A 23,529-nucleotide genomic window follows, 5' to 3' on the forward strand; every position below is an offset into this window, starting at 1 on the left:
ATATATATATATATATATTACATTCGATGTAACTCCACAGGAATTTTTTCTTTTTTTTTTTTCTTTTTGTCCTTTTTGAGACCGGCCGCACCGCGCTCAGCCAGTGAGCGCTGCGAGCGCACCAGTCATCCCTATATAGGATCCGAACCCGCGGTAGGAGCGCTGCTGCGCTCCCAGCGCCGCGCTCTCCTGAGTGCTCCATGGGCTTGGCCCAGGAATTTTTTTTTTTTTAAGAATCTCATTTAAGAGGTATGTTATCTTTATTTAATAAACATGCATGTAGAGTCAATATATGATTTTTAAAAGTTACATTAGCCATCAAACCTAAAATAAATCAAAACAAAAAATATTAAACCATACAACTTCTAAAAAGAAAGAGATCCTTTATGGGCAATAAAAACCAGGAAAAAACAACAAACCAAACAGAAAACTTTACGATGTCTACATGTAGGGGATAATGAGCAATGTTACAAACATCATTAAATAATTCTCTTCAATTAATGCAGTTTTATACAAGTTTTTCTTATAAAAATTCTCAGTGTCATTTGATGCCATACTCTTGCTACCGAGTTCAATAATGGGTATCCAGCAAAGGGTCAGGAGAATGTTGTCCAAACCTTCCAGTTTCTAATATGCTGAGTTAAAATTTCCAGAGGAATGGTGGACATGTGTCCTTTAAACTCCTCTTTTCCCATGTCGTTCCTCTCAACTGAGGTTTGATAAAGGTGAGCTGCAGGCAGTTAGAGGTTATGCATTCTGACAAAGGCCTGCAGCACAGGTATTTTAATCAGTTTTGTGTTGCTGTAACAGAATACCTGAAACTGGGTAATTTATAAAGGAAAAAAGGTTTATTTGGCTTACGATTCTGGGACAGCTGCATCTGGCATGGGCCTCAGGCTGCTTCTACTCATGGTGGAAAGTGGCAGGCAGCCAGCAGGTACAAGCAGATCACATGGCGAGAAGAAGCAAGAGAGAGGAAACAAGAGAGAGAGAAAAGGTGCCAGGGTCTTTTTAAAAAACCAGCTCTCACACACGGGAACTCACTCATTAATTCCCCCTCCCCCAGGGAGAGCATTAATCCATTCATGAGTGACCCACTCTCAGGACTCAATCAGTTTCCAGCACTGCTACATTAGGGATCAGATTTCCACATGAGTTTTGGAGGGGGCAGCACATCCAAACTCCATCAACAGGTATTCTGTACTACTGATTAAGGGCAAATTCACATGCTTTAAAAGTCAAGTGAGCTCATGGTAGAGTTGCCAGTGCTGCTGTTAGAGAATGCTTCTCAGAGGCACAATATGTAAGCACATGTTTCTCTTTGGCACCTTGCGTTATGAAATTTTCAAGTTAAACAGCAACAGCTTTACACTTAGAATGATTTGTAATGCTGCTTTGCGTGATTCAGAGAAAGAGTTGATTTTAAAAAACTGTATCTTAGCTTCATCTTATCTTAGCTATAGTCTAACAATGGGGGAACTGAATTTTAGTTCTAGTACATCAATATTAAGTTATGAGAACTTGAAAAAGTCATTGTCCCTTCCTGTCATAATCTCATCATCTGTAAAACAAAGAAATGGAAATAAGTTCAGACTCTTAGCATTTGATGATTTTGTGAATAATGACTAAGAAACTTCACTGATTAAATGCCTGTCTATGTGCACCATAGAATGAATTTCTATATAGTGAGCTTTTGTCAATTAGCTCTAGACAGACTTCATTGCTCTGATTTTACCAGTTCCTAAAAGTGAGAATTTTAAGCCTCATTTTTTCTTTTGAAATGGGGAGAGTGCATTAAAGAAGCTATGTTAAAGGACATGAAAGGATGTCCTTTCATGCAGTCAGCTGTGCACCTTCTCTGTGGCAATATCTGGGAGGAAGGCAGCTCAATATTCTTGAAAGTGTCTTTTCAAATATCAATTATCTATGAAAGAGATGTCTCAGATTTACCCAAGTATCAAGAACCTTGCTTCTACTACATGTGGTTTTTCAGAAGTAAAATTGGAGAAAAGCAGCTGTTGTCCAAACTATGTTCTTAAACATTTTGTGTGTAATTCTTATTAAATGCTGTCTAATCAGTACAACTTAATACAACTATTTTTTTTTTCTCCTCCCAGCACCAAGGAAAAATTGGAGTTAAGTTTAATGTTGGGACAGATGACATCGCCATTGAAGAGTCCAATGCAATCATTAATGATGGGAAATACCATGTAGTCCGTTTCACAAGGAGTGGTGGCAATGCCACATTACAGGTGGACAGCTGGCCAGTGATCGAGCGCTACCCTGCAGGTAAGCAAGTGAATGTGTATCTGGGGAAGATTTTATGAAAATCGAACTGGAAAACGAGCACTGTTTTGCGTCTGTTTCACCAAATTGTGGTTTTCTGAGAAACCATCAAATATTTATTGGACTTTAGAGTCATGTGAATGTAATGCTGTCCTAAACTGTTCTTGCTACAGTGTACAAATGGCATTTTATAGGAGAACTTGAAGGCACACGTTATCGTTTGCAAAATTCAGGGCATCAGTGAAACCAGAAAAATGCACACATAAAAGGCACATGTCAAAGCTCTTTTTAATGGATCCTTGCATTTAAACAAAGGAAAGGCTTTGTCAAAAGTAACAAAGTTAAAGTTTAAAAATAAGGGAAGGAATATATAACACTTTTTTTCTGAGAGGAAATAAGACTGGACAGTTCCTTTGGTGGTGGTGCACAGCTGCAACTCATGAAAGATGCAGGCAGGCCATGAGATGACCAGAGAAATAGTAAAGGAGCAATACTATAGTAAATCCGCAGTTATTAAAACATGTATGTGAAAGAAATTTGTTTTCACTTTCATACAACCATGGAATTTTACAAGGAGTCTCTGACACTAGTATTACTCACGTGAAATCTATAAAATGAATGTCAATTCATTATTGATAAAATAAAAATTATCTTGTCCATTAGCTTTATCGGTACCATGTTATTGAAACAAATATGGTAAATTAGAAATTTAAACGTTTGTTACTTGTGGTTGCATACAATCTGAATTAAAAAACAAATGTTAATTTTAAGTGAAATACAAGTTAAAAGTATAAAGGCATTTTACTGCAATCATTATCCTCTCTCTATTTTAGTACAAAATACATTACTAAAAGCATAAGTCTCGTTTCTCTGTGTTTCCCTTTTAGACACACGTAAGTTTTTTGTATAGTACTCAATTTATGAGTATAAAGAAAAAGCATAAAAATAATTTTCATTTTGCACAATAAAAATGATAACCAAAATGTATATATAAACTTCTTTATTAGAATTATTTCTTTCTTGGAAGAAATAATTTGATGAAATAACTAATTTGTTAAATAAATATGAATATTCCCTAGTACAGACTCACAATTATGAAATGAAATGTTTTTGGTGCCCTTCTGAACCTTTTCTGATTTATAAAATTCTACATCTTCAAGCCCCAGTTTAAACCTATTCCGCAAGCCTAGTGCTCTGCAAATGTTTGATGAATTAAATGTAATAATAATTAAAAAAACTAGCCTGTGACAAAATTCAGAAGCAAGCAAATTAACAATATGTCCAGTGTCTATTATAATACCAGCAAATAGTAGGCACTCAATAAATATTTGCTGAATTGCTGTACTAGGAATTTTCACAATTTTATACTACAATTATATGAACATAGTCCTTCAGTTACCATCTATACTAAGATGAAGGAATAGAAGATCTAGATGGAAAGTATTTTAAATGTGCATGCAATGTTATATAGCCCCTGCTAATTCCTTATTTCATTCACTGAAATCCTAATGTAAATGTAATTTTTAAAAATAATAACTGCAGTCTCAGTGATATTATGAAAAGGATATTGGTAATTTTCCTAAGATATGGATTGATCAATACCTATTTTCTGATAGAAAGCCATTACACTGGATGCCATGAAAGATATAAAGCAGGGTGAGGTCTAAGCTTTGCCCATGAGATGTTGTCATCTGTGAATAGTGGACCTAAACATATAAATTGATAAATCCTGTTTCTATTGCAGTGTGGCAGTTGCCTCTGAAAGCCCAGCTTTGTTTCAACTTAATTTTTTTTTTTTTCCTTTTTGTCTTTTTTTACTGACCGGTAACGGGATCGAAACCCTCGGTGTCGCGCCCATACCGGGGACCGGCAACGGGATCGCAACCCTAGTGTTGTGCCCGCACCGCGCTCAGCCAGTGAGCAAGAACCGGTCTCCACATGGGATCCGAACCCTCCGCGGGAGCGCCACCGCGCTCCCAAGCGGCGCACTCTCCAGTGCGCCACCGGGCCGGCCCGTCAACTTAATTTTTAAAAATTATCTTTATTTAGTAATTTTTTACTCTTATCAGCACTTTCCAAACAGGTATCTAAGGATACTAGAACTCTGTTATAGAGGTTGTTGGTCACCTAAGGGGGGAGAAGGGAGGTCCCATGCTGAATATAGTTTGAGAAATTCTTGGTTAAACTGAGTTAAAAATATTTGTATTTGGACTTAATTTTGTTAATTTGCATAATGCACCTTCATGCATAATGAAATAAAATGCATTTCTTTGCATAATGAAATCAAATACAGTTCCCAAGCATAGATGATCAAAATCTAGTTTTCTAATGCATCAATTCACTTTGGTAAACACTTAATGTTTTTAATAATTTCCATATCCCGCACTTTACTGTATTTAATGTGATTAATAGTCTTTTAATTATGCACCTACCAGATATCATGTACTGGGTATAGTTCAAAAAAGATATGGTCCCTCTCTTCTTGTGGCAGGCTAATGTCCAATTTAAATACTGGTAGCTGAGACTGGGGTGGTATTAATTAATTGTTTGAAAAATATTTTTTTTCTAGTTTAATATTTGTTTAACACATGCAATGTCTTATTTACCAATTAAACAGATGCTCAGAATAAGAAACACAACATAAAATGTATTTAAATATCAGAAGCCAGCAGTATCATTATAACAAAGGAAAAAACTCTTTAGAAATAGTTGTTTTAGATACAAATTTTAATATTTAGTTATACATTCTAAGTGCCCTTTCATGAAAAAGTTTTTTAGATAACATTAATAAATCAAGAGTGAGCAAAGTTGCAATCATTTTGAAGGATATAAGCAAGGGTAAAACAGAGTCTTCCCTTAAGAAAATTACAGCACAGATGAGGAATTTGGATATATACATATAAAAAGTTAATAATCAATAGGTAAGGAACTCAGGGGAGTCACCATTGTTGTCACTGAATATTTTATTAATCATCTGCTTTGTGTGTATTTCAGCATGATGCTGAGGTAGGAAATAAGCCATGAAAATTTTAAATACCTTTTTCTCTTGGAGCTTCATCTGCAACCATGCCGTAAAGGCTGAATACGAATTTAAAAATACATGTCATCTAAATTAAAGGTTTTAGAGCAAAGCAATTTTAAATATTATTTCAATAGCAAGACCTAATATATGTCTTTTATATCAGGTTATACTATTGCTATTTTTATTCAAATATATATTTTTTGGTTTTTATTCATTAGAAAAGCAGCTAGACTAATGCTTTTACCACCAAATCCTATAATCAGAGAAGCAGGAACCAACAGATTATATTTGGTTCCTTTTAAAGTTCTTGCCTTGTGAGATATTGGTAATAAGGACTGAAATTAGTAATTAAGTATAGCACTTAACTTTCCATTATAGGGCTTTGTGGTAAGTGCTTTTATATGAAGCAATTCATCTGGTAGCAACACTATACCTTTAATGAAAAGCGCCTAAAGCATTGACCGATCCTATTATCCTGTAATTATCTGGAAGGCTTTCATAGAGAAACTAATTAGTAAAGGTAGATTTTGTGCTCTTTTGCAGTATATGAAATATTCCTAAAACTAAACAACTCACATTTTAGAATAAATATTGAATTTTCTGAACAGTAGACCTAGTTTCCATTATTTTCTGTGCATGAAGCAAGGTACAGAAATAATATTTTGCAAGCTGTTTAAAGTTCAGAAAGCCATTTCTTGGTGCTTATCAGTTAAAGCTCTAGAATATAATGCATCATTAATCTCTGATTTGTCCCTAAATACAGTTACGTAGCAAAATTTTCTCTCTCAACAAAAATAGACTTCCTCTTCTCATAACCCCAATCCACAAGACCTGATGTCATGTTGCTTGCCCAAACTAAAGATTGCTCTAGATAAATCACAGTTACCTTTGCGAATAAACCTTTGAATTTATTTGCCTACCACAGTCAAAAGATGTATTTTATCTTTTACACAAGGTCAAATATTTATTTTATTCTCAAGTTAACACATCAAATCCACAAATATTTAAAGAATGTATATTACATGAGAAGAAGATAGTCTGATTACTGAGAAAAGTAAAAAGTGTTTGTCGTTAAAAATATAATATGTGGGAAAATATAAGAGTTATATCATATTTAATTTCGGAATACAATGTAAAAAAAAACAAGAAAATAGTTTTACAGGAGAAAAAGACCTTTAGAGTGAAAGGTGTAGTAAGACTATGAAAAAATATAGTAATCTTGATTTGGGTCTTGAAAGATTTTTAGCCAAAAGATGGCATGCATTAATTTAGGTAGGATTAGCAGAAAGAGGCAGAGACAGAAAATATTTAGAAAGCTATTAAACAGTCCAGGTGTCAAAAGATAAAGTACTAAAGTAGGGTGTGAGAAAATAAAAATGATGACCATAGAATACATTATAAGACCTGGTGAACAACCGAATGAAAAGGAGAAGGATTCCCACTTTTTAGGTTCAATTTCTCTCTCTCATTCTCTCTCTGCCCCATTCTTTCTTCCCTTCTTCCATCTCTCTTTCCCTCTCCCCCTTTCTCTTTACTTTTACAATTATGCAATGTTGTAATGCTGGAGTGTGTCGCCAGACGGCGCTAGATACCAATGAAATGGAAACCTGAGGCAGGAACGAAAATGGAAGTCAAAGACATGGTTCTTGCTTGCTGAGAGATTAATCTGTGAGACAAGGCTTCAGAAAACCTGCCAATGTCAAATAAGGTGCATTGGCTGTCAAAATTAGCAGTACAATGTTTAATTGCTATCAGAGCTTAATGAAGGAGAAAATGGTGGTCTGGAGTGGTGTGACAAAGTAGATCCTTTAGGGATGAGAGGATTTAAAAGAGGAATTGCTCGAGGGAAGACTCCTTGGAGATGGTGTTAATACTTTCTGCCTGACCATGCAATTTGGCTGGAAGATCTTGTGGATATTAGCTGTGAATCTTAAATATGTTTTTATCAATGGAAACTGGTAAAATATTTCAGGGCTGAGGAAAGCCATATTGATTATTGCCTTTTAAATTCTACACATTTAGTTTAGATTAATTGATTGATTTATTTTTAATTCATCAATAACTTATTGATTATCTGTTTCACCATTCTGTTATTTAGAGCTTCCTATATTGGTACTGAAGGGTTGGTTAATTTGATGATTCGGGTTTTTTTAACTTACTTTTAACCTCACTTTTACTATGTATGATGCAATTAAGAAAATCTATCTCGTTTGCAATGATAACATTTAAAAGAGGGAAGGAACTTCAAAGTTCTTCTATTCCAGTTCCTTCATTTATCAAACCACAAAATGGAACATTGGAGAAGCCAATTGATTCACTCAAGATCACTATGCTAGTTAGTGGCAGAGTCGAAACTACACTTGGGGACTCTAGTCTATAAGCTATGCACTTTCTTTTCTGTTTGGGAGACACTAACCAAAATGAAAAGAGATTATTAGATGTATTCTTCAACACAGCATGGTATATTCTTCATAACGAAATGTTATGACTTTTACATGATCGATCATAGATTCATGTTAGTCCATGTCACAGTCTCCTATTTCTATTGACCCTCACAAACACATACACACACAAAACTACCTTATGTGTATTAAAAAATAACACATAAAACAATTTCTTACAAAAACTATACTTATTTTGTTTTTATTAAATTTTTGAATCAATTATACTCATTGGTAGGTACTGATTATTTTTTAACTGCACTTCATTAGCAAATTAAGTAAATCATTATGAATTATTAGAATTAAAACATTAGAATCCTGAAGGATTATTTGGGAGAAAAGCTCTTTCTTAGTAAAAGATTTGTCCAATGTTCTGGTTAAATGTATAGATACAGGTAATGTTTGATTGAATTTTATTTTTTAAAAAAAGGTAAGATAGTGAAAATATAACTCTTTTGTGGAAACTGCTAAACTATGCAGAAGATTTGAATCATTCTTAAAATAAATTAGCAACGTTGGGTAGAGTTCAACAAAAGACATAGGAATCTGGGCTTAACGCATAGTAGGTACTTAATAAATAGGTGTTGAATGAATTTAGGTTCCTCATTAATCTTGTAGATCAAAACATTGTCCTTTGCTGGTGGTTTTTACCCAAAACATACTTACATGCATGGATGAATATTTATTTCAATATATATAAATGTTTGGCTTCTATTTGACATAGTTAAGTGTTTACTAACCCAAATTTTCCACAGTAAATCTTACATACTCTGCGAAATCTGAAGCCTCAAATACTGTAGCTGTGTTAGGATAACTAGCTAAAACTCTGACTTTTCCTGTGTTAATTATCTTTTTTTATGGAGTTCAACTTTGCTACACCTTTAGGGGCTATTCATAATGATGAAGCATAATGAACATTTCATTGTGCAGTATATTAAATACAGCTGCCTAAAATTCTCAGCTTAGCTTCAGAGAAATTGTGTCCAAGGAAGTGGAAAGAGATGATATATTCTTAGACTTCTCACTTGTTCTTACATTCTCAATGACCTGGATATATATATATATATTTTTTTTTTTTAAATCAGAGTTTTTACGGTTACTGTAAGACAACCACATTAGGATTTTTTTTTAAATTTTCTAACAAAAGAAAGAAAGTTTCTCGGATTGTTTTGTTGGCTTTGGTATCATTTAGACTACGTGGGCTGGCAAGCATAGATAATGCAGATAGCTTCCAAGAGAATTGCTCTTCATGGTACAACAGAAGTAAAGGATATATGTTAACAAGGTTGAACTGATGATTCCTGAAATCAAAGTCTTGTAGTTTGGCTATAATTTGCCTTTTTTGTTTCTTCTTGCTATTTATTTATGGGAATATACTTTGTGTTCCAGCCTAGGAAACTTGTCAGTGAGACCTATCAGGGACTTTCATGAAGTTCTCTTGCACCAGAGGCTAAAATATCTACCTCCTGTCAGTATTCTACCCTACAGCGCTTGGACTAGATTCTCACAGGGCCAAATTAATCACTGTCTATAAGATAAGACAATTCTGAAAGGTCAACTTGACCCTAGCCTGCTATTGCTTTCTGTTTTCAGAACATGCTCACTTTTACCCTAAAAACAAATGTATTATTAAATGTTTATTGCTGATAAAACTAAAATAATCTGAAAAATTAGTTTCTTTAGATATGTGTTGGGTATCTACTATTTGGATACTATTGAAAATGATGCAGAGACATACATGTCAAAGCTCTTCTCTTCCTATTTCTTCTTCTATTTTTTGCCCCTCTCACTTAAGTTAATCTATTTTGTAACCGAGCCGAGAGGATGCGGTGCCTTCATAATACCATCAGAAACCAAGAACCCAATAAAATAGGATAGCAACCTCTGTATTTAAAGCTAAATTTAACTTAAGCCCATTAAAAGAAGCAATTAAATATATATTTCAAACATTTAATGAATAAAAATGTGTTCCATTTTGCTAGTTTTCAATAACTCTTTCTTACTTTGACAAGTTCTCAGATTCTATTACAGGTCGAACATCCCTAATCCAAAAATCCAAAATCTAAAACTTTTTGAGTGCCAACATAGTTCAATATACACAAACTTTGTTTCATGCACAAAATTATTAAAAATATTGTATAAAATCACCTTCGGGCTATGTGTGTAACATGTGTGTAAAACATAAATGAATTTTGTGTTTAGACTTTGGTCCCATCCCAAAGATATCTCATTATATATACATATGCAAATATTAGGAAATCTAAAACTCTTCTGGTCCCAAGCATTTCATATGAAAGATACTCAACCTGCACTTAGAAACTAACCAATCAAATCAAATTGAGAAATATTTATTGACCATTATTATGCTTAAGGAATATTGCTAACTATATTATACCTTATGTTGTAATATAAAGATATCAGCCCTTTTTCATGATTTTCATAAAATTTCTCACTTTTTCTCCTTGTTCCCATTATTGTTTCCAATGTGCAATTTGTTTAGTACTCAAATTCTCATCATAATAAAGGGATATACTGATCCCACTCCTAAAAAATGCTACTGGTAAACAGAGAATAGCATTATCATGATTTTAAATAAGGGTAGCAGAAGATATTAAGATTGGGTTGAAGGGCTTTTCTCCAAAGATAATGGATAATCAGGTTAATGAATCTATCTATTGTTTATAAATAATGAATTAATTATGTCAGATATAAAAAATTGTCACTATAAGTACAAAATTTGGTTTTTAAGAAGTGAGGTGGCTGGCTAGTTAGCTCAGTTGGCAGTTGGTTAGAGCCTGAAGATGGTAACACCAAGGTCCAGGGTTCGATCCCTGGACAGGCCAGCTGCCATAAAAAAAAGCGAGGTGGAAAAGGATTTTAAGTATAGCTAAAGATTGAAGAGCAGGGAGATTACATTTTTAAGAATATCAGGCTTTCAGGAAACAACAAATGGCTTTTGGAAGTATTTGGTTGATTTTAACAATATTTATATTTTTGTAACAATGCTTTGATAATTAGATTTTTATCCAAAAGTGTCTTTCTTGTACTATATAGTTTATAATTACCTAAATTCAATGCAAAATAAGTTGTTTCCAACTTAGTGATGATGCTTTTCCTTAATATTTTTTCAAATACCTTTACCCCTTATTTTCTCAAGAGCTTTTTATTAAATTGCCCAGGAATATTTTTATATTTTTATGATGAATACAGACAAAAAATAATATTTTTGTATATTATAAAGCAATTTAAAAATTCTGCTATGTGATTTTTCCTTCTCAGCTTCTAATGTAAGCATTTGAATGCCAACTATGAACAAGGCTCATGCTTTTCATACAACTTCCTCTTGTCCACCGTCCAGCTACTTTTCTGATCTTGTAAGCTCAGAATTAGTTGCTGTTAACTGCCACTTAACTTCTAGTAAACAATGACAGTGTGGTTAAGAGGTAACAGAATATCAAAAGGTTAAAATTTCATACACTGGTATTAAGGCCCTAGGTAGAGTACAAAAATTAGGTAACTATTGTCAGTTTTAGATGTCAATCTAGGCCAAATTTTCTTCACCTCCTTTGAATCTCTACCTCTATAAGAATCTGATAAAGTAGAATATCCTATCATTTGAAAAATGCACATATATCTGCACATACACACAAAATTATGCATGTGATTTTCCAGGGTTGCAGCTCAACATCCTTAGTCCGTTTACCTAGGATTCAGAATTTCTGCTCTAAGTTGTCTTTGAAGATGTCGAGATTGTAGAGGAAAAAATAAAGTCTATTCAATGAGCAAATGAGGAAGAACCTGCTGGTCCCCAAATGAAACGCGCTTCCAGTGAAATGTAGCTGCCCTTTATTAACCTTCTAATAATAACCTTCTAACCATTGACAGACTTCTGGGTATAACCTTTACTAGCTCAGATAAAAATTCTTTTTCTTTAATAGAATAAGCCCAATTTTTGTACTTCTAATTTAGAAAAATTGTTCTCTTAAGTATGATGATAAGAACGTCATTCTTCTTCTAATAAATGTATTTTGAACACTGATACTCTGCTTGATATGATTATAGCATTGGTTAACTGCATAACGAATAGCCTTAAAACCAAAACACGTTGTCTGAGGGTCTTATCTGAATAGGTCTATCAGGTAAATCTTCTGAGGATGGTGGAGTGGGATGGTGAGATAAGTGTCCGATATCTTCAAGACAAAAATGACTACTAATCTGACATCTTTGGAAAGTATTACTTTTTAGAACTTATGGAAGAGAACATTTTTTCTCTTTCTCTCTTCTTATTAGATAATTTTTTGCCTTTGCCTCGCCATTACTTCCTTACACTTTATGGTTTGGTGTTTTGTATACGAACTTAACTTATGAGAACACTGGCAATCCGTTCCTTCCCACAAAATAAAATCTCTAATATCAAAATTATTATAACTAATTAAGTTGGGAGAATATAAGAAAAAATCTAAGGTCCTAAATTATAAACTACCACGAATATGAGAAATAAATACACTTTGGGCTCTATCCAAAGTTTATAATTAAAAAAAAAAATCCATCTAGGACAGAATTCAACAAACTTTCAGTATAAAAGGCTAGATAGTATATATTTCTGGCTTTATGAGCCTCATAATCTCTGTCACAATTACTCAACTCTGCCATTGTAGCTCCAAACCAGCAATAGATAATAGGAAAATGAATGAGTATGGCTGTGTTACAATAAATCTTTATTTACAAAAGTAGATAGAGGGCCACATTTGACCTAGAGATTATACTTGATTGACCTCTGATAGAGAGACATGACAAAAGAGCACAGAAACCAATCTGCAAGAGCACCCAATGGCCAGAACTGGAGCAATTCGAAAAACAAAACAAAGATAACAATAGATTATAACACAAAGACTAAAATAAATATCTATGAACCCATACTGATATAAAGAATTGAATAAATAGATAGATAAATGAGGGAGCAAAGACATCTCATTCTTATAGAAGAGTTGCAATTAATCAATGTAAAGGATGAAGGAAATAGAAAATCAACATTAGAACTCCAAAGTAGTAATTGTTGAAGACCCACCAATAGATGTTAAAATTAGTGGGTAAAAGTTTGAGCAGAGATTAGTAATTTTTAGTCTACAAGTATCTTCTCCAAGGGGAAATATTTAACTTTCTGAAGAGAAACTTGGCAGACCACCTTAACTAAGTGATCAAGTTAACTATCACTGTAATAAGAGATACTGACTTCATCTGGCTCCAGAGATGATGCACTGAGAAAGGCACTTTACTTCTTTTGTATTCTTGGTGTTTTCAACAAAAATCCATAATCTCAATCTAATCATGACAAATCCAAATTGAGGGACATTTACAAAATAACTGGCCAGCACCTTTCACAAGTATCAATGACATGGCAAAGGCAGATGTATCTGAAGGGACTAAGGAGACATAACAATTTAATGCAATGTGGGATCTGGATTAGATCCTGGAATAGAAAAAGGGCATTAGTTAAAAACTGGTAAAACCGAATAAAGTCTGTACTTTAATTAATAAACTATTACAATATAATGTTAATTTCTTGCTTTTGACAATTGTCCAATAATTATTTAAGATATTAATGGTGAGAAACTGGATGAAAAGTATGTGGAACTCTCATTAATACCTTTTGCAACTTTTATGTAAGTTAAGTTTTTTTCAAAATAAAATTTTTTAAATGGTTTCCGCCTAAAATACCTTTTACTCAATTCTATATATTATAACATTATTCCAGAAAAAAATAATTTTTACAATAAGTCAGGTATATTTGCTATGAAAAAAATTACATTTAACATGTTCATTTGGTTATTTGAAAAGTGTATTTATTCTTAAGGAATAAAAACTTAATTTCTATAACAATCCAAAAGTGTAACCTAATGCAATATTGTAGTTGGTTCTTAATTAAGATAGAATGACATAATAAGTGTGAAAACCTTTTGAAGTATGAAGCCTTTAAATAGCTCAAATATTGAAATTTAAATTATGATGATGAATATTTTGTGTCAAAGTTAGCCTCATGGGTAGAATATTTCTCAAAGACAGACTTTCATCTTAAACATTTAAAAGTCTGTTTTGTTTTTAGCTTTATAAATTTGACTGCATTAAAAAGTAGCTGCATTCCCCCACACTTCTCTGAAATTTAAGACTGACGTGCCTCAGGTGAAGCATTATTGAAGTAATTTGTCATATTGGGCATATTATTTATACTAGTGGCTCTTATATTTAAAATGTCCATTGAGAATCTAAAAGACAATATGCCTGACATAAGTCTGTCTAGTATTACCATATGCATTTCCAATGAAGTATTTTATCTGGATTTATGAGATATAAAACTGGACAGAATAGAGGAACATTTAGCTTCATTTTTCTAGATTGTGTCAACTAATTGATAACATGCCATAATAATTTTTCAGGGTCACCTTTGCTGGAGCATTTTTAAAGTACACGTAGTGTTTTAAATCCTCTCATTTATTATTTTTATTGCTTAGGTTGGCAGAGGACTTGCATGAGAGTGCATTTTATGATTAAGGAGAAACAAACAAAAAAGAAGGCTTTTTAAATGAAAAGGCTTTCTTTGCTGAAAAGAGAGGCAAAGTGGTGGCAATCACCACAGTAGGAAGCAGACCTGAGGATAATGAGATAAGGCCTGTGCTTCATGGAAATGCAGTCCAAATAGAAGGTTGAATCTATCAGATTGACTCAATAAAGGACATTGGTTTTGCACTAGCATTGGGGTGAGGAGGTAACAGAATTCACCCAAAATTCCAGGCATTCACAGAATCCTTTTAAATCCCTGTCTTTTGTACGCTCTAGTATTATCAACATTGAGTTAGACATGCTGTGTAAGATGGGCATTCTATATTGGGCACTGGGCTAATTTACATACATTATTGCCAAATCTTGGTAATAGTATCTCATTTTCATAAATGAGTAAACACAGAGAAATGAGGTAAATTGCTAATGTAATACATCCCAAAGCTTACTCTAGTGCTCTGAAATATTATGCAATGCTGCCTACACTATTTATTTTTATTACTTCTCAGAAATAATTCAGAAAATTTTATTCTTGCTCCCCACCAGATCAGATGATGCCCAGATCTTTGTTGTGATGAGGTCCTCTGATTGTTACTTCTGTTCAGATCTCTAAGGGCCATCCAGGGATCCCTTGAGATGTGTAGCATGCTCATAATGATGTCTTTCCCCTGTACTGGTTATTCTTGATCTAGAGGCAGAAGGGAGTACCATATCCAACTTGTATAACCCTCTTAAACACTAAAATTTCTATAGGAAATATAGATCACACATCAAATGACCAAACTTCAGACGTATGCTACAGACTTAATGAAAGATTAAAAGTGGGATAGTGTAAAGGTTAGGAGAGAAGGCTCAGGACAGACAGCCTGGATTCAAATCCTAATTCAAACACTTATTAGAAGTGTGACCTTTAGTCAAGTTCTTTAACCTCTTTGTACTTCGGTTTCCTGATCTTCAAATGGGGATAATGACAGTATTTACCTCATAGGGTTGTTTGAAGTTTTAATGAGTTATTAGCTTTAAAACACTTAGTAATTGGTAAAAAACCTGGGAAGTACTAAGTATTAAATAAAAGTTAACTCCACTATTATTAATCAGAATAATTTAGTTTTGCAATCCTGCAATTGCAGTAGTTACTAACTTTCCTGTATTGGTGTCTATTTCCTTTTGGGAACAAATTTTTCTTGGCTGTCAGACTTGGGTTCACAGACATGGAGATAAACCTTTCCAAAAACTTCAGATTGTTCCTCCTGATCCTGGCAGGTATGTAATTGCCGTACCTGCTACCATCCCCAAACCTGCTCCAAGCCAGAACACAACAGACGCATTACTAGGAAGGGCATGGTTCCAGTCAAATGAGTGGCAGAGAAAATACGTTCTGTAAAAATTCAGAGAAAGGAGTGGTATGTGATTATCAAACTGACTTCACAAAGGAGTGAAATATGGCCTGGGTATTGGAGAATCCTTTGGATTTTAATAAATGAGCGTTAGGGAAACCAGGCCAGTTGGTTGATAGGCCACTGTGGAGAGTTTCACAGCTTGGTGCTGCACCAGTTTCCCATCAGAGGGGATGAGTAGAAGCTAAAATCCAGTCTGTGTTTGGGTTGCCAAGTCATGTGCAGTGGCACAACTGAGGTCCTCTGAAGAAAGAGCTGTCTTTTCCTTCTCACCAAGCACCTTGGGCTTACCACACCTTTTGCCTGGGCTACAACCATCCAGGGGACTTTCTTCTTTCTAATTCCCATAATAGCACCCAATAGTTAGGACACCATAAAAATGATCATTCAAACAGGCACAATTCTGAGAGAGAAAAGAAGCACTATTCATAGTTACTCCTATATACCACCACAAAACAAGACTGTCCCAGGCAATCTGTTTATAAGATGCCAGGCCTGCTGGTTAAACTAAGATTATTACTTGCCTTTTACTTAGAGAAACTAGAATCAGCCTAAGTTAGTCAATATACTAGGGGGCTAAGTTTATTCCTGTTGAGATGGGGAAGCTAAAGATATCAATTAGAAAAAGACTCCAAACTGATCTTAGAAGAATAATTTTAACCATATTTGAAGTCTTTACTTTTTTTCTTATCCTTCTAAAAATATTTTGTCAGTGTATCCTTAGTCACTCATACATCTTGTGCCTAATTTCCTCTTTTGCTTAATCAAGTTTCATGTATCTTAAATTGTATGTTTAGCTTTCGTTCAAAATAGGTTTTTTTTTTTACTTTCTTCCTAAAAATATTTTTCTCAAGTATTTATTTCATTCTGAATTAGAAAGTACTGAGAAAAGGCAAGCAACTGGAAATGAAAACAAAACATCAAAAAATGAATAAAATTCTTTAACATGCTAACAACAGACCCAAATTTTTGGCTTATCCATTTCTTTCCCACATTACAATCTACATTTTAGCTTAAGACCCTTATGGAAGGCCAAAAGCCTCAGATGTGCCTCTATTACATCCACGAGCACTTTATGGTTGTCCTTGTGGTGGGTTGGCCTTGTAGGAAACATAGGAAAGCACAAAACACTATTTTTGTCCTACAGGAGTTTGAGGTATAACTTAGGGGGAAAAATAAATCAGTTAGAGAAGTAAACATGTTATGGGAAATACCAGATGACGTAGCACAAATTATAAATAAGAGAGCTAAAGAGATGTGAAGTAGAAATGAGAAGAGATGTGTTCAGTGCTTAAAAGAAGTAAGGTAGTCCTGAGCCTCATCTAGAAGGAAGAAATAGACGTATATTGACTTCTCGGCCATTCCAGGCAGGAAAGAGAGAATGAACCCCAAAACAGAGGTGATTATAGATTCCAAAAAAGCACAAAAAATGTTTTTGCTCTCTGTGAGGGGGCATTTCGGATAACTTTGTAACAATCCTGGTAATGAAAGCTGTGAGTTCCTAAGGGATGTCTATACTATGACAACAATTGTTTTCTAAAAACAGATCAGCAGTCCTGTGATATTTTTTTTCCCCAATTTTCCTGCCCAAACTACAGTTGTCATATGTATCTACAAATACATACAGCAGAGTCATTGTGTCAAACATCATGGGGAGAGTTGATTCCATATCTAAATCTTACTGTTGAATTGCTCTGTTTTCCTACTTCATTTAGGAGAAAAGCAGTCACCACTGTGGCTACCTGTGTTCACCAGCAAAAACAGCATTTGGAGGGCATGAAAGAATCAGTAAATCTAGATCATAGAGAAGAGATTAAAAGCATGAGATAGGCCAGATAAAGATTCCAGAGTAGACATTCGATATGGTGAGGCATGTTAGAACAAAGATTAATAAAAGAGATACGTGCCTAAGGAAGTATAATAGCATATTCAGTAATTCATTCAAAAATATTTATTTAGGACCTGCCATATGCCTGGACCTATACTGGGGGTACAGTGGTGAGCATGAGCAAAAACAGACATAGTTCCTGCTGTCATGAAGCTTGCATCCTACTAGAGAAAGCACATTATTTCAAATAACTACTCTGGCTAAAGTGCAGGGAATGGGCTAGGGGGGTCCAGAATGAATGTGTGGACATAAGCTAGGAGGTGTACCACAGTCTGAAGAGAAAATAGAAAGATACTGTGTTGAGAGTGAAGATCAGGTCCTTCATAAGGGTGTAGGCTCCAGGAACATCAGAAGAGAGCAGAAGCCAAGGGCAAACACAGGGCTTGCCCACTCCTGTCTCCCAAGCATTTTCTCCAAGTAAGAAACAGGCCAAAAAATATGTTGAAGGTGGAAGTGGTGAAACTTTGTCTAATTTCTTAGGAAATATCGGGATCTTGAGATTAATTCATCCATATGAAGCTGAAGTCTTTTGTTTTTGCAGCAAATGTTGCAGTCATCCATTTGCCAGGGTTTCACTGTCCCTGGGCACTTTCAGTGAAGGCTGTCACTCCTGCTGGAGGGCAACTTCACTGAGGTATACCTTGTCCAAGTTGGGATTGGAACTGGCGTCATTCCCCAGTGATAAACACCCAAGGAAAAATGCAACTGAGTAAGACATTTATCCAGTTTTGAGTAGAAGCTAAATATTCCAAGTTAATAGTGAAAGTTGCTTGGGGGAGGTGTGCAGGTAACATGACTATTTAACAAGCCCCAGAAACTAATTATAATATCTCAGAATCACTTTTTACGTTTATTTTTCTAAAAAAATTTCTTAGTCACTAAGAATAGAAATTTATGTGAATAAATATAGGCTTATCCTTTGGGACTTAGGATTTTAGAGTTCTGGAAGTGGGCACAGTAAATCTTTTGTGATCTCATCACCAAATTGTAGGAAACATTAGCATATTTCAATACAAAAATCTCATTTAATTTCATCATTAACATAAGGAGGGATTTGTTTCATGCAGTGTTGTTTTTATATGTTTGTTTTGCAGTGAGGCTTTCTGCATAAAGTAGAAACCTGGCACTAATCGCCATCAGTGTTATGAAGCTACATGGGGCCACAAAATAAAGAAAATACTAGTAGCACATGATTTGTTTAGTTTAACAAATTTCATTTAATGTTGTGAAAGGTCAAGTAGTTCCTTTTGTGAAAGTCATTCTATCTACATAATGAAACCACATATATATTTCATGCTGAAAATAATGTCATTGTCATCTTATACTTTACGTAATGCAAAAATATAAATTTGTAGAATTTATTTTGTAAGTGTGCTAAACTACCAGAATTGTGGTGCAGAATATTATGATTTGCAGCAAAACCAGAAAAAGACAAAATGTATTTTTAACCAAAATTAATAATTAAAATGGGTATGATTTTGACACTGAGTACTTTATTAAAATGCAAATCCAACAGTACTCATTTCTAGACTATCTTAATTGACAACGAAACGTTATCACATGTTGATATCAAAGATCTGTGAATAAGCTAACAATATATGATTTCAAAATACTTTTAAATCATCTCTGTGTTAGTTTGCTAGGGCTGCCATAACAAAATATCATAGATTGGTGGCTTAAACAACAGAAATTTATTTTCTCACAGCTCTGGAGACTGAATGGTCCAAAATCAAGGTGTCAGCAGGTTTGATTTCTTCTGAAGCCTCTCTTCTTGGTTTGTTCCTGGCCACTTTCTCACTGTGTTTTCATGCATTCTTTCCTCCCTGGGTGATCATCTCTGGTGTCAGTAATTCACTAAAAAATATATGTTTTTATATGTGTCTATGTGTCTAAACTTCCTCTTCTTATAAGAACAGTTATCAGAGTGAATTAGGACCCGCCCTAAAGGCCTTGTTTTAGCTTAATCACCTCTTTAAAGGCCCTGTTGACAAATAAAATCCCATTCGGAGGTACTGCGGGTTAGGGCTTCGTTGTATAAATTGGGGTGGGTGTGGGGGGACTATTATTCAGCCCATAATAGTCTAAGTATTTGAAGCATTCTTGTGTAGAAGGGTTTGTTTGTTTTTTTCACTGAAGTCAAAACAAGGCCAGTTGGATTTAAAAGACTTCAAAAAATTTTAGAGGAAGTTTTAATTAGACCAGAGTTGAATGGCCCAATTAATTCAGCCCTCTCCTTCCTTGCATATGACACACTCTAACTATAGATGTGCTGGCTTAGAAGAAAGACAGAGAAGAACGTGTGAGTAGACCAGTTCCAGTTGTCCTCACTAATGGAGCATCAGCTCAAACTTGGTAGGACATGTTTGTAGTTTTGCTCTTCTCTCTATTCTGTACTGCTTTTGGGGATCCACAAGAAGTCAAGGTGGCTTAAGTTAAAGCGGAAATACTGTAGGCAGTAGAGAAATTCAGTTTTATCCTGAGAGATGCAATGAACTATGTCTTCTCTATACCTACTGCATTCCTTAGGATGTCTTAATCTTAACTGGTGATCTTCACCCAGGCTGGGAGTCACAACTGGGCCTCCTACAGGTCTCAATTCTGCCTTTGCCAGGCTTGATTGGAGAGAAACTGTCATGAGGATGTTTTCTGAACCAGATAGCCCCCCAAATACAGTTCCCATGATCACAGGTGTATGAATAATCTAAGAAAAGATTTACTTTGATAAATTTCAGACTAAGGAGGTTTGCAAAGAGCAGCCATTGACTTGAAGTTCTTAGATTCCCTTTTGAATTTTTCAGCTCTTATATTCTAGTGCTAAAAATTTTAAATGAAGAGTAGACATACTTCTTTTTTTTTCCCCAGCATAATAATGCTCCCTCTTCTATCCTCTTAACTACATTTTATAAAACTGAAATTTCCTAAAGTCTTACCTATGCCTGCCTTTCTCTTTTTGAAATGGCTGTGAGAGCCATGACATACTTGAGTTGGTGGGTACAGAGAATCCAGAGAAATATCTGGGTACTAAGAGGTATGTGTGTCTTTATAGCAGAAAGAAGAAAGAAAGAAGACATACTTGCAGCATCAAACGTATTAGAAAAATGTAATGGCTTAATTATAAAGGTCTCCACAGATGACAGTTGAAAGTTTTCGTAAAATTGTCAAAGCACCATAAGACAGTTGAGAAAAAAGAACACTCCAAGTCAAATATTTCACTGCCCTTTGAAGATATTTGCTGAGTTAGAAACATTTATGGTATTTTGTTTCTAATGGCTCTAAAATTAATCCTCTTGTGAAAACCCACAGACACCATGTCTTAACAAGATGGCCTAATGCTTGTTTTTATGACAACCCTCTTCTGAAGCCTGGGACCATAGGTCATTAGCAGCGGAGTCCAGCTCAGAGGCCACCTAGTCTACCAACCTCATTTTACAGATAATGGGAACTTCCTTGCTTTAGGCCACAAGAAATCCACTTCTGTTTACAGTTTTTCTAGTTTTTCTTTCCCACAAGCATTAGTATACAGATTAAAATGCCATCATGAACCTCACTAATATCGAAAGTTCTTATTCCAGGAGCAGTTTTTGTCACTGTGTTGTTGGCACAGAACAGATGGCAGTACCCTGAATTTAGTTTTTCCTCAGGGCAGGTGTCCTTGGCTTTTTCTTTCTTCCTCCAGTTAATGACCTCCTTTTATTTGTTCCCATTGGCTTACCGGTAGCCATGCATAAATCTCTGAGAATAAGGTTGACATTGCATGGGAGAAAATGCAGTTATTTTGATAAAGCACCTATGCAGTTCAGGACATCACTTATAATAAGGCTAGTTCCCTGGCCTTTATTCATACTAGGAAAACAAAATAGATTTATTTTTTTACTCTTCTTTACACCTACTGCAAATCCTTTCCTATGATCAGGAGGAAGAAAAACATTTTCTGTGATCTATACATTCCTACATATGTCATATAAAGCAAATAATAGCAGTTAATAAACAATGACACAACCACACTATAATGGGTGATATTTATTGAGTACTTACTATGTGCCAGGCACTGTGCTAAGAGATACATGTATTATGTCTATTATTATTACAAATACCTATTTTAGAGATGAGAAAACTGAGCCTCAAAGGAGGGCTTTTGATCCAATGTTACCCAGCTAGTCAATAGTGAAGCCAAGATTTGAACCCAGGAATTAAAGCCCAGCATCTTAACCATCAAGGGTCCTTTTTCCTCAGTGAATCTGACCGCATGGCTACTTGCTTCCAAAAAAAAAATTGCTGACATTGACAACATACTTTTATTGGAGGAAAGTTACTTCAGGATTTAAGTTCAAATCCATAGTGTTTGATTTGTCTACAAAATTTTTAAAAAATGATTATTGAAGAGGTTTTACACAATCATAAAAATCAATAGGATCTAGCAGTGATCCAACAACTATATCCCAGTCTGTTCTTTTTACTTCTAGAACATTTAATCTTGAATAATTTGGGTGCAATTGACAAACCTCATCTTTCTAGCTGAAAAAAATCACTGTACTCCAATTACAAGTGGAAGAGAGAGTGTGAAGTCTACTGAAAATGAGATTAGAATGCTGTAGTGACCAGACTTATTTTTCTTCACTGGAAAATAAGGAACTTTTTCAGTCCCACTTACAGGTTATATATGGCCATCTATGAGGCATTCACTTCTTTCCTCTTCCATAGACCAATCTAAATATTAAAAAGAATAGATTAAAAGTTGAGGTTAGCGTGAGGTGGTAAAAATTCCAGCAGTACCACATAATTCTTTGATTTTCAGAAATCAAGAACTGAGAAAAGATGCCTTAGAGAATATGTATCTGTGTTCTCATTAGTGTGGATAAGCTTAAATGTTATGACATTATGATTTAAAAAGTGCTCAAGATTTTCATATCCGGGAAAATGGCAAAATGCCATTTGTAAGGTAATGTGGGGCTGCTCTTACATTTCATTTTTTTAAATTCTCATTATTTAGCGATGTCTATCAGTGGCCCTGTCTGTGTTTGTAGTGTTAAACCATTCTTCTCTCTTAAATGCTACACAGCTAACACAAAAGAACTCTTTAGTATGCATGATAACAGAGCATGACCTTTAATTTATCAGAGTAAGTTCTGTATTTTGTTATCTGCTTGTCCCTGTTGCTTTTCATTTCTTGCTGCTAGTTTTTGATATGATACCCCAGTCTCTTTGCATTGGGGAACCAAGAGCGTATAAAGGCTTAGGAAAAAAATGTGTAAATGGCTGTTCATTACACACAGGCAACAAGATCCAATATTCACAAGGTTATCTTTATTTCTAATTTGACAAAACAGTATCCAAACTAAAATTTTTGAATGTAAGCAACTAATAGGAACAAATGCTTTTACAAATCTTTGTAAAATGGAACACTAGATATCTTAATGCAGATCCACATAACAGAGGGACGTGAAGGAAGGAATTTTTAAAACCAGTTAGACATGCTCTAAGCTTCAAACTGCATGCCCAAAGCACCATTGAACTCTGCAGCACACAACCTGTGGCCTTCCATGCCCAGCATCACAGCAGCCTCACATGAAGCTATTGTGTGACTAGACACAAAGTCCTGCTGTTTCGCATAAGGAGCTGGGATGTCATCAGAAGCATTAATCACGAACAGAGCATTGCCCTGTGTGAGCTGTGCATGCTCTCTCCAGCTGTACAAGCTAAGTGAACTGACTGGCAGGGCCCTTGGGCTGTCCACCCCCTCACTGTAGCGTTGCATTCAGATACTACATTTAATTTAGAGAAAACATGGAGTGCGTTTTTAGGAAGCAGTGCAAGCAAAATTGAAATATGTATAAATATAATTTCAATAATATAAAATTAAAATTTGAAAAAGATCATCCATAATTCCTCTATTCTAACACAAATATTTTCTTTTTACATATTGCCTTCAAATTCTTGCCA

At 34.8% G+C, this 23,529-nt stretch overlaps 1 protein-coding gene across 9 annotated transcripts in view; it reads left to right on the forward strand.

Annotated features, from left to right (window-relative positions):
• The window catches only part of NRXN1 (neurexin 1), a 682,451-nt gene that overhangs the window by 514,926 nt on the left and 143,996 nt on the right, over window positions 1–23,529 (forward strand). For all 9 annotated transcript variants that reach the window (XM_008588382.1, XM_008588364.1, XM_008588390.1 and 6 more), the window contains one exon: window positions 2,118–2,289. In XM_008588382.1, the coding sequence (XP_008586604.1) occupies window positions 2,118–2,289 (172 nt within the window). The remainder of the gene's footprint in view (window positions 1–2,117; window positions 2,290–23,529) is intronic.

The sequence above is a fragment of the Galeopterus variegatus genome, unplaced genomic scaffold (genome assembly GCF_000696425.1).
Source record: "Galeopterus variegatus unplaced genomic scaffold, G_variegatus-3.0.2 Scaffold125, whole genome shotgun sequence".
Taxonomy (NCBI): Eukaryota; Metazoa; Chordata; class Mammalia; order Dermoptera; family Cynocephalidae; genus Galeopterus; species Galeopterus variegatus.